Raw genomic sequence first — 12343 nt, 5'->3', positions numbered from 1 at the left:
AATTTGCCTATAAAAATACATACATATAGACACTCAAAAAATTAGCTTTTGTTAATTCTTTACACACCTTCCTAAGGCAAATTTTTGGGATGTGGTAGAGACGAGAGAAAGAAAAAAATTTCCTTTTAGCAAAAAAGTTACAAAAATTGCAAATATCGAACATCCCTTGAAATTTAAATATTAACATTTTACTTATCAAAAATATCTTTTGTTCGTAATATCTATGCATTTACTTCCAGGAAAATTTGGATTTGTTTGATTGATCAGAACAGATAACAATATCTTTATCATCATCCCATTCTATATAAATATGCGTAAATAATAATTAACTAGTGTAATCATGAGAGCATTAGTGTTACTGACAATCATTGGATCTGTTTTGGCTAATCCCAAATATCCAGATATTTGTGGTTTGGAAAACAAACCTTCTGTGGATTCAAAAATCATTGGAGGACATGAAGCAGCAAGACATCAGTTTCCATGGCTAGCTTTTGTCACTACTGGTGGTTATTGTACTGGTTCTGTTTTGGATGAAAATTGGATTATAACTGCTAAACATTGTGTATTAAATGATAATTGGTCCGAAATTCGAGTTGGAATTCATAGCACTGGCAATGGTGCGGATGAACCATATAAGCAAACCCGAACAAGTACTGAATTTTACGAATCACCAACTGGAGACTTTGCTTTGATCAAATTGGAGATTCCTTTGGAATTAAATGAATATGTCCGACCAGTTTGCTTACCAAGTCGTGCAGATGCTAATAGGACCTTTGTTGGAGCATCAACGACCATAACAGGATGGGGTGTAAATAATTTTGAGAGGGCAAATTATCCCGAATTATATTTTGCTAAAAATGTAAACATTATTCAATGCGGTTTTGAAGACAATATTATCTGTTCTGATGCAAATCAAGGAATGGCTGTCTGTTTTGGTGACAGCGGTGGCCCTCTTAACTACGAAATGGAAGATGGAAAGTATATGCAAATTGGAGTCAACCAATTTATTACTAATGGAAAATGTGTAGGAGGTGTCAATGGATATGCACGTGTATCAACTCATCTTGACTTTATTCAAGAAATAACTGGAATGGTTATCGAATAATGAATCTATTGTTTTTCTTAGATAAACATTTAATAAAAAAATAACAAACTCCAATTAATATGAGTATTGAGCCCTATATAGCTCCAAATTTATTGGAACTCTTCCTCATATTCTACAAGAAGATGTTTTTTATTAATAATATCATACATTTCTGCAGATTTTAACACAATAGCGCTAAAAAAAAATTTACAAGGGTTACTATTATAATACTTACATATTATGAGATAATGTCTGTTTGACTTAAGGTCAGTTCACTGATGGGTGCAAATAAGTTTTCATCTCTCCTCTTTTTATTGTGTAATATTTTTCCCTGGACGTATTTTGTGTATATTTTAAGCAACCTGGCGGAACCAAAATTTGCATTAGAGCCTATAGCATTGCAAATCTTGAAGATGAAACACATAAAAAATCCAATTATTTTTTTCCGAGGGCCCAACCGCCCAACTGTAATCCCTTTGACTTCTACATGTGGAAGGCAGTTGAACGGGACATGAACCGAACCTTGTGGAACACGGGGGCAGAGTTAAAGCAGTGCATCATCATAATGTTTAACAAGTTGATGTGAATTTGACTTTAAGTCAAAATTCCCGAAAACGAAGATGATCATGGATCTTATCAATTTCTAATTAAATATTTAGAAGAATTGTTTCAATCCTCATCAACATTTTCCTGATGCAATTCATCTCCCTAAATTAATTTGAAATTGTATGCGTAGTATGGTCATGACTATTATTAATTTTGTAATTGAGAAAATATATTTTTGCTTCTGGAAGTGCAATTTGCAGGACTTCCAAGTACGCCTTGTATAGTAAATAAATAATAATAAATCTATGGATTTTTTTACTGAAAGTATGGAATCAATATATAAAGAGGAAGAAAAAACTATTTTTATGATAGATTTACTCGTATCTTAATCTTTATTTTAACAGATTAATTTGGCACTTGACTCATCCATCAAAATACTGGTTTTCCATTCCATCAGCCTAAAGCGCCATTTTTATTGATGTAATCTACATTAAATGAAGTTAATAATACTTCCAGTCAATAATATAAAATACATCACTAAACAGCTGAATTGCGCACATAATCATTGTATTTACCATAATTTAAAATGGAAATGTACTCATAATGTTTATAAGTGATGTTTGGAATAAGAATATATTCAAGTTATATACAAATGAATTGTGATATCCCATTTTTCAAAAATTGTCTCTGTCTCAATTTCACAAAAAAGGCTAGAACCAGATGGAAACTAAAATTTAATCAAATGGCTTTATAAAAAAAAAGGCTTAACAAATGCAATTATTACTACTTGGTGCCAATGATAAACAGTGATATTTGAATTAAACCAAGATAGTATGTATTGACAATCCCTTAAATTTTGTGATATTTACAACTGTTTTTTTGTTGATTTGGGTATATTTGGGACAATAAAAGTAGGATAATGAAAGAATGTATCTATTATTTTCAGTTATAAACGTTAATTAGTATGAACAACACAAAAATAAGACTGTGGACCGATAAAAACTTTTTTATTACTTTTTAGTTTCATAAATCTAATAAAACTAGGCTATAAAGAGATAAAACTTATATATACAATAAGTTTAAAGTCTTATTCTTTGCTCGTCCCATTTTGACATTGAATAGTTTACCATTTCCTAAATATTCGAATTCGAAATTACATATAGACACTCAAAAAATAGCTTATATAAATTCTTTACATACCTTCCGAAGGCAATTTATTGCATAGGCGGAGAAAGGCTGCAAGAGGAAAATTTGCTTTTCGTCAAAAAAATTATAGAAATTCAGGCTTGGATATTGATGTAAAAATGAACAGTGTTCACGCTTTCCGTTCATTTTTGAATAAATGAACGATGAACGGAGAAAAAAAATAAATGGCGTTAATTTGGTCGTTCATTTTTTTTTGTTTCTTAGGTGTCGTTATATAACTATTAGTTTACAAAGATTACTACTTTTTTTTTTTTTTTTCGTGATTGATATAATTTTTATTGTCTCGAGGGTCCTTAAAAAAAAATAATTTAGATTAAAAATTAGGAGCCTGATTTTTTGTGTACATTGATTACTGTCTATGAAATATCTCATACTTCACAAATTGCAAATACCTTTACTATGGAATGGGCGTGTAGGAAATAGGTATTCTGGTTCAGGTAAGAGTGCAATTTTCTACATAACCATTCATTTTTTATTCTTTTGCTAAATATTTTATAAAAATTTGAATATAATTTAAGACAAGGTGGTCAATGTAGTGTAAAGTTTTAGTATATTTATTTCTGTATAACAATGTTCCATTTCATTTTGTATATGTGTAATATCACTAATAATTTGTTGGATCTATTTGTTTTATTCTATATGAATAACTTCTATCATTTGTCCTTTAAAATTTGTCTGATTCTCTGCTTATGACTTCTGGTTACAATTAATATAATTATTTTACCGTTGTAATTTTTTTTAATTTTTGCCCATACTTATTTAACTTATTATTATAAGCATATATTATAATACTTTAATAAATTATCTATAGAATATTCACTAATTTTAATGTAACGATAAAGATGTCATCCTTCGTAATACATAATATTTCTATATAACACCGTGCTTCATACAAATTCAAATAAAGTAAACAATAATTATATTCGAAATATTGAAATTCCCTACTCATCGTGAATGGATCTCTTCAATGATGCAATCTTTTAACCTCCTTTGCAAGGAAGGAGTCGAATCTGCAATCTTGAAAAAGATGATTAAGTTAAAAATATCTTTCTTCGATTTCCTCTATCTGGTTTTGGTCTTATCTCTCGGAGATCATATCTGAAGTGTTGCCGTATTTTTGTCTCATCAAAAATAGATGCCCAGATTTTTGCAGTTGTATCTGGATTTACAAACAGTGAAGAACAACTCCTGAATGGTCTCAATGATGGAATCCCTGCATATTCACAGAATCAAAGTTAAAAGTATGTGTTTTCTAATAGAAAAGGTTCAAAAAATTATTTACATTTCATTGAGAATATAATTAAAACATAATGAAAGAATTTATCTATTATTTTCAGTTATAAACGTTAATTAGTATGTACAACACAAAAATAAGACTGTGGAACGATGTGAAAACTTATTTTTAATACTTTTTAACTTTATTTATTTAATAAAACTAGGTTAGAGAGATAAAACTTGTATACAAAATAAGGGTTAAGTCCTAATATTTGCTTGTCCCATTTTGAAATTCGATAGTTAACCATTTCTTAAATATTGGAATTCGAAATTTGCCTATAAAAATACATACATATAGACACTCAAAAATTAGCTTTTGTTAATTCTTTACACACCTTCCTAAGGCAAGTTTTTGGGATGTGGTAGAGACGAGAGAAAGAGAAAAATTTCCGTTTCGCAAAAAAGTTACAAAAATTGCAAATATCGAACATCCCTTGAAATTTAAATATTAACATTTTCCTTATGAAAAATATCTTTTGTTCGTAATATCTATGCATTTACTTCCAGGAAAATTTGGATTTGTTTGATTGATCAGAACAGATAACAATATCTTTATCATCATCCCATTCTATATAAATATGCGTAAATAATAATTAACTAGTGTAATCATGAGAGCATTAGTGTTACTGACAATCATTGGATCTGTTTTGGCTAATCCCAAATATCCAGATATTTGTGGTTTGGAAAACAAACCTTCTGTGGATTCAAAAATCATTGGAGGACATGAAGCAGCAAGACATCAGTTTCCATGGCTAGCTTTTGTCACTACCGGTGGTTATTGTACTGGTTCTGTTTTGGATGAAAATTGGATTATAACTGCTAAACATTGTGTATTAAATGATAATTGGTCCGAAATTCGAGTTGGAATTCATAGCACTGGCAATGGTGCGGATGAACCATATAAGCAAACCCGAACAAGTACTGAATTTTACGAATCACCAACTGGAGACTTTGCTTTGATCAAATTGGAGATTCCTTTGGAATTAAATGAATATGTCCGACCAGTTTGCTTACCAAGTCGTGCAGATGCTAATAGGACCTTTGTTGGAGCATCAACGACCATAACAGGATGGGGTGTAAATAATTTTGAGAGGGCAAATTATCCCGAATTATATTTTGCTAAAAATGTAAACATTATTCAATGCGGTTTTGAAGACAATATTATCTGTTCTGATGCAAATCAAGGAATGGCTGTCTGTTTTGGTGACAGCGGTGGCCCTCTTAACTACGAAATGGAAGATGGAAAGTATATGCAAATTGGAGTCAACCAATTTATTACTAATGGAAAATGTGTAGGAGGTGTCAATGGATATGCACGTGTATCAACTCATCTTGACTTTATTCAAGAAATAACTGGAATGGTTATCGAATAATGAATCTATTGTTTTTCTTAGATAAACATTTAATAAAAAAATAACAAACTCCAATTAATATGAGTATTGAGCCCTATATAGCTCCAAATTTATTGGAACTCTTCCTCATATTCTACAGGAAGATGTTTTTATTAATAATATCATACATTTCTGCAGATTTTAACACAATAGCGCTAAAAAAAAATTTACAAGGGTTACTATTATAATACTTACATATTATGAGATAATGTCTGTTTGACTTAAGGTCAGTTCACTGATGGGTGCAAATAAGTTTTCATCTCTCCTCTTTTTATTGTGTAATATTTTTCCCTGGACGTATTTTGTGTATATTTTAAGCAACCTGGCGGAACCAAAATTTGCATTAGAGCCTATAGCATTGCAAATCTTGAAGATGAAACACATAAAAAATCCAATTATTTTTTTTTTCCGAGGGCCCAACCGCCCAACTGTAATCCCTTTGACTTCTACATGTGGAAGGCAGTTGAACGGGACATGAACCGAACCTTGTGGAACACGGGGGCAGCGCGTTAAAACGCAGTGCATCATCATAATGTTTAACAAGTTGATGTGAATTTGACTTTAAGTCAAAATTCCCGAAAACGAAGATGATCATGGATCTTATCAATTTCTAATTAAATATTTAGAAGAATTGTTTCAATCCTCATCAACATTTTCCTGATGCAATTCATCTCCCTAAATTATGAAATTGTATGCGTAGTATGGTCATGACTATTATTAATTTTGTAATTGAGAAAATATATTTTTGCTTCTGGAAGTGCAATTTGCAGGACTTCAAGTACGCCTTGTATAGTAAATAAATAATAATAAATCTATGGATTTTTTACTGAAAGTATGGAATCAATATATAAAGAGGAAGAAAAAAACTATTTTTATGATAGATTTACTCGTATCTTAATCTTTATTTTAACAGATTAATTTGGCACTTGACTCATCCATCAAAATACTGGTTTTCCATTCCATCAGCCTAAAGCGCCATTTTTAGTGATGTAATCTACATTAAATGAAGTTAATAATACTTCCAGTCAATAATATAAAATACATCACCAAACAGCTGAATTGCGCACATAATCATTGTATTTACCATAATTTAAAATGGAAATGTACTCATAATGTTTATAAGTGATGTTTGGAATAAGAATATATTCAAGTTATATACAAATGAATTGTGATATCCCATTTTTCAAAAATTGTCTCTGTCCTCAATTTCACAAAAAAGGCTAGAACCAGATGGAAACTAAAATTTAATCAAATGGCTTTATAAAAAAAAGGCTTAACAAATGCAATTATTACTACTTGGTGCCAATGATAAACAGTGATATTTGAATTAAACCAAGATAGTATGTATTGACAATCCCTTAAATTTTGTGATATTTACAACTGTTTTTTTGTTGATTTGGGTATATTTGGGACAATAAAAGTAGGATAATGAAAGAATGTATCTATTATTTTCAGTTATAAACGTTAATTAGTATGAACAACACAAAAATAAGACTGTGGACCGATAAAAACTTTTTTTTAATACTTTTTAGTTTCATAAATCTAATAAAACTAGGCTATAAAGAGATAAAACTTATATATACAATAAGTTTAAAGTCTTATTCTTTGCTCGTCCCATTTTGACATTGAATAGTTTACCATTTCCTAAATATTCGAATTCGAAATTACATATAGACACTCAAAAAATAGCTTATATAAATTCTTTACATACCTTCCGAAGGCAATTTATTGCATAGGCGGAGAAAGGCTGCAAGAGGAAAATTTGCTTTTCGTCAAAAAATTATAGAAATTCAGGCTTGGATATTGATGTAAAAATGAACAGTGTTCACGCTTTCCGTTCATTTTTGAATAAATGAACGATGAACGGAGAAAAAAATAAATGGCGTTAATTTGGTCGTTCATTTTTTTTTGTTTCTTAGGTGTCGTTATATAACTATTAGTTTACAAAGATTACTACTTTTTTTTTTCGTGATTGATATAATTTTTATTGTCTCGAGGGTCCTTAAAAAAAAAATAATTTAGATTAAAAATTAGGAGCCTGATTTTTTGTGTACATTGATTACTGTCTATGAAATATCTCATACTTCACAAATTGCAAATACCTTTACTATGGAATGGGCGTGTAGGAAATAGGTATTCTGGTTCAGGTAAGAGTGCAATTTTCTACATAACCATTCATTTTTTATTCTTTTGCTAAATATTTTATAAAAATTTGAATATAATTTAAGACAAGGTGGTCAATGTAGTGTAAAGTTTTAGTATATTTATTTCTGTATAACAATGTTCCATTTCATTTTGTATATGTGTAATATCACTAATAATTTGTTGGATCTATTTGTTTTATTCTATATGAATAACTTCTATCATTTGTCCTTTAAAATTTGTCTGATTCTCTGCTTATGACTTCTGGTTACAATTAATATAATTATTTTACCGTTGTAATTTTTTTAATTTTTGCCCATACTTATTTAACTTATTATTATAAGCATATATTATAATACTTTAATAAATTATCTATATATTATTCACTAATTTTAATGTAACAATAAAGATGTCATCCTTCGTAATACATAATATTTCTATATAACACCGTGCTTCATACAAATTCAAATAAAGTAAACAATAATTATATTCGAAATATTGAAATTCCCTACTCATCGTGAATGGATCTCTTCAATGTTGCAATCTTTTAACCTCCTTTGCAAGGAAGGAGTCGAATCTGCAATCTTGAAAAAAGATGATTAAGTTAAAAATATCTTTCTTCGATTTCCTCTATCTGGTTTTGGTCTTATCTCTCGGAGATCATATCTGAAGTGTTGCCGTATTTTTGTCTCATCAAAAATAGATGCCCAGATTTTTGCAGTTGTATCTGGATTTACAAACAGTGAAGAACAACTCCCTGAATGGTCTCAATGATGGAATCCCTGCATATTCACAGACTCAAATTTAAAAGTATGTGTTTTCTAATAGAAAATGTTCAAAAATTATTTACATTTCATTGAGAATATAATTAAAACATAATGAAAGAATTTATCTATTATTTTCAGTTATAAACGTTAATTAGTATGTACAACACAAAAATAAGACTGTGGAAAGATGTGAAAAATTATTTTTAATACTTTTTAGGTTCATTTATTTAATAAAACTAGGTTATAGAGAGATAAAACTTGTATACAAAATAAGGGTTAAGTCCTAATATTTGCTCGTCCCATTTTGACATTCAATAGTTAACCATTTCTTAAATATTGGAATTCGAAATATGCCTAACAAAAATTACATACATATATACTCAAAAATTAGCTTTTATTAATTCTTTACACACCTTCCTAAGGCAAGTTTATGGGATATGGTAGAGACGAGAGAAAGAAAAAAATTCCTTTTCGCAAAAAGTTACAAAAATTTCAAATATCGAACATCCCTTGAAATTTAAATATTAACATTTTACTTATGAAAAATATCTTTTGTTCGTAATATCTATGCATTTACTTCCAGGAAAATTTGGATTTGTTTGATTGATCAGAACAGATAACAATATCTTTATCATCATCCCATTCTATATAAATATGCGTAAATAATAATTAACTAGTGTAATCATGAGAGCATTAGTGTTACTGACAATCATTGGATCTGTTTTGGCTAATCCCAAATATCCAGATATTTGTGGTTTGGAAAACAAACCTTCTGTGGATTCAAAAATCATTGGAGGACATGAAGCAGCAAGACATCAGTTTCCATGGCTAGCTTTTGTCACTACCGGTGGTTATTGTACTGGTTCTGTTTTGGATGAAAATTGGATTATAACTGCTAAACATTGTGTATTAAATGATAATTGGTCCGAAATTCGAGTTGGAATTCATAGCACTGGCAATGGTGCGGATGAACCATATAAGCAAACCCGAACAAGTACTGAATTTTACGAATCACCAACTGGAGACTTTGCTTTGATCAAATTGGAGATTCCTTTGGAATTAAATGAATATGTCCGACCAGTTTGCTTACCAACACGTGCAGATGCTAATAGGACCTTTGTTGGAGCATCAACGACCATAACAGGATGGGGTGTAAATAATTTTGAGAGGGCAAATTATCCCGAATTATATTTTGCTAAAAATGTAAACATTATTCAATGTGGTTTTGAAGACAATATTATCTGTTCTGATGCAAATCAAGGAATGGCTGTCTGTTTTGGTGACAGCGGTGGCCCTCTTAACTACGAAATGGAAGATGGAAAGTATATGCAAATTGGAGTGAACCAATTTATTACTAATGGAAAATGTGTAGGAGGTGTCAATGGATATGCACGTGTATCAACTCATCTAGACTTTATTCAAGAAATAACTGGAATGGTTATCGAATAATGAATCTATTGTTTTTCTTAGATACACATTTAATAAAAAAAATAACAAACTCTAATTAATATAACTATTGAGCCCTATATAGCTCCAAATTTATTGGAACTCTTCCTCATATTCTACAGGAAGATGTTTTTATTAATAATATCATGAATTTCTGCAGATTTTAACACAATAGCGATAAAAAAATTTACAAGGCTTACTATTATAATAATTACATATTATGAGATCATGTCTGTTTGACTTAAGGTCAGTTCACTGATGGGTGCAAATAAGTTTTCATCTCTCCTCTTTTTATTGTGTAATATTTTTCCCTGGACGTATTTTGTGTATATTTTAAGCAACCTGGCGGAACCAAAATTTGCATTAGAGCCTATAGCATTGCAAATCTTGAAGATGAAACACATAAAAATCCAATTATTTTTTTCCGAGGGCCCAACCGCCCAACTGTAATCCCTTTGACTTCTAAATGTGGAAGGCAGTTGAACGGGACATTAACCGAACCTTGTGGAACAGGGGGGCAGAGTTAAAGCAGCGCATCATCATAATGTTTAACAAGTTGCCCATGTACTACGTTGAGCGCGTCTGCAACAGGATCTGGTCCAGGCTGGAGAACGTCATCGCCAATGAGGGTCTCTACTTTGCCGAGAATTCGAAGCCAGAAGCCACACCTTTCATATATTATTTTTGATTTAATAAATTATTAAAGACTTTAAGCATTGTTTTGCAAATTTTTTGATAAGTGTCAAAAATATTACTACCCTGTATTATGTGAATTTCATTTAAGTCGAAATTCCCGAATACGAAGATGATCATGGATCAGATCAATTTCTAATTAAATATTTAGAAGAATTGTTTTAATCCTCATCAGCATTTTCCTGATGCAATTCATCTCCCTAACTTATGAAATTGTATGCGTAGTATGGTCATGACTATTATTAATTTTGTAATTGTGAAAATATATTTTTGCTTCTGGAAGTGCAATTTGCAGGACTTCCAAGTACGCCTTGTATAGTAAATAAATAATAATAAATCTCTGGATTTTTACTGAAAGTATTGAATCAATATATAAAAAGGAAGAAAAAAACTATTTTTAGGATAGATTTACTCGTATCTTAATCTTTATTTTAACAGATTAAAGTGGCACTTGACTCATCCATCAAAATACTGGTTTTCCATTCCATCAGCCTAAAGCGCCATTTTTAGTGATGTAATCTACATTTAACGAAGTTAATAATACTTCCAGTCAATAATATAAAATACATCACTAAAACAGCTGAATTGCGCACATACTCATTGTATTTACCATAATTTAAAATGGACATGTACTCATAATGTTTATAAGTGATGTTTGGAATAAGAATAAATTCCAGTTATATACAAAATGAATTGTGATATCTCATTTTTCAAAAATTGTCTCTGTCCTCAATTTCACAAAAAAGGCTAGAACCAGATGGAAACGCAAAATTGGGGCCATATAGTTGATATTTACAAAATGAAATGACCGAATTTCCAATTACCCTTATAAAATTCAATCAAATGGCTTTATAAAAAAAAAAGGCTTAACAAATGCAATTATTACTACTTGGTGCCAATGATAAACAGTGATATTTGAATTAAACCAAGATAGTATGTATTGACAATCCCTTAAATTTTGTGATATTTACAACCTTTTTTTTTGTTGATTTGGGTATATTTGGGACAATAAAAGTAGGATAATGAAAGAATGTATCTATTATTTTAAGTTATAAACGTTAATTATTATGCACAACACAAAAATAAGACTGTGGAACGATAAAAACTTTTTTTTAATACTTTTTAGGTTCATAAATCTAATAAAACTAGGCTATGGAGAGATAAAACTTATATATACAATAAGTTTAAAGTCTTATTCTTTGCTTGTCCCATTTTCACATTGAATAGTTTACCATTTCCTAAATAATCCTTGACCCTTAATTTCTTTATTACATGTGCTCCTCTTTTGACATTGGAAAACGAGTAGCAGATAATTCTGGACTCTTAAAGATAATATGCCTCTCCTTTTTTCTCTGATAGCTATGTCTGAATTGCCAGTGCATATTCTAATATGCTAATAAGTATATTTATTTCTGTATAAAAATGTTCCATTTCATATGTGTAATATCACTAATAATTTGTTGGATCTATTTGTTTTATTCTATATGAATAACTTCTATCATTTGTCCTTTAAAATTTGTTTAATTCTCTGCTTATGACTTCTAGTTTCAATTAATATAATTATTTTACCGTTGTAATTTTTTTTTATATTTGCCCATACATATTTAACTTATTATTATAAGCATATATTATAAAAGATGTAACTAAATTATTTAATAAATTATTTATATAATATTCACCAATTTTAATGTAACAATAAAGATGTCATCCTTTGTAGTACATAATATTTCTATATAACACCGTGCTTCGTACAAATTCAAATAAAGTAAACAATAATTATATTACAAATATTG

At 29.7% G+C, this 12343-nt stretch overlaps 3 protein-coding genes across 3 annotated transcripts; all 3 read left to right on the top strand.

Annotated features, from left to right (window-relative positions):
• Positions 1-321: 321 nt before the first annotated feature.
• On the top strand, positions 322-1159 carry LOC121132277 (chymotrypsin BI-like). Its single transcript, XM_040727642.2, has one exon. It carries the CDS (start codon positions 341-343, stop codon positions 1103-1105), a length of 765 nt encoding a protein of 254 aa, XP_040583576.1. The 5' UTR covers positions 322-340; the 3' UTR covers positions 1106-1159.
• Positions 1160-4698: 3539 nt separating this feature from the next.
• On the top strand, positions 4699-5538 carry LOC121132276 (chymotrypsin BI-like). Its single transcript, XM_040727641.1, has one exon. The coding sequence runs from the start codon at positions 4720-4722 to the stop codon at positions 5482-5484; it is 765 nt and encodes a 254-aa protein (XP_040583575.1). The 5' UTR covers positions 4699-4719; the 3' UTR covers positions 5485-5538.
• Positions 5539-9076: 3538 nt separating this feature from the next.
• On the top strand, positions 9077-9924 carry LOC121132274 (chymotrypsin BI-like). The gene has a single exon (XM_040727640.2). The coding sequence runs from the start codon at positions 9096-9098 to the stop codon at positions 9858-9860; it is 765 nt and encodes a 254-aa protein (XP_040583574.1). The 5' UTR covers positions 9077-9095; the 3' UTR covers positions 9861-9924.
• Positions 9925-12343: the final 2419 nt, after the last annotated feature.

The sequence above is a fragment of the Lepeophtheirus salmonis genome, chromosome 2, assembly GCF_016086655.4.
Source record: "Lepeophtheirus salmonis chromosome 2, UVic_Lsal_1.4, whole genome shotgun sequence".
In the NCBI taxonomy this organism is placed as follows: Eukaryota; Metazoa; Arthropoda; class Copepoda; order Siphonostomatoida; family Caligidae; genus Lepeophtheirus; species Lepeophtheirus salmonis.
The sequence above is the reverse complement of the archived record's forward strand: the minus strand, read 5'-3'. Positions and strand labels throughout refer to the sequence as shown.

What these genes read in the sequence shown, in the direction of transcription:
- LOC121132277 (XM_040727642.2), top strand. Translation starts at nt 341, where the DNA reads ATGAGAGCATTAGTGTTACTGACAATCATTGGATCTGTTTTGGCTAAT.
- LOC121132276 (XM_040727641.1), top strand. Translation starts at nt 4,720, where the DNA reads ATGAGAGCATTAGTGTTACTGACAATCATTGGATCTGTTTTGGCTAAT.
- LOC121132274 (XM_040727640.2), top strand. Translation starts at nt 9,096, where the DNA reads ATGAGAGCATTAGTGTTACTGACAATCATTGGATCTGTTTTGGCTAAT.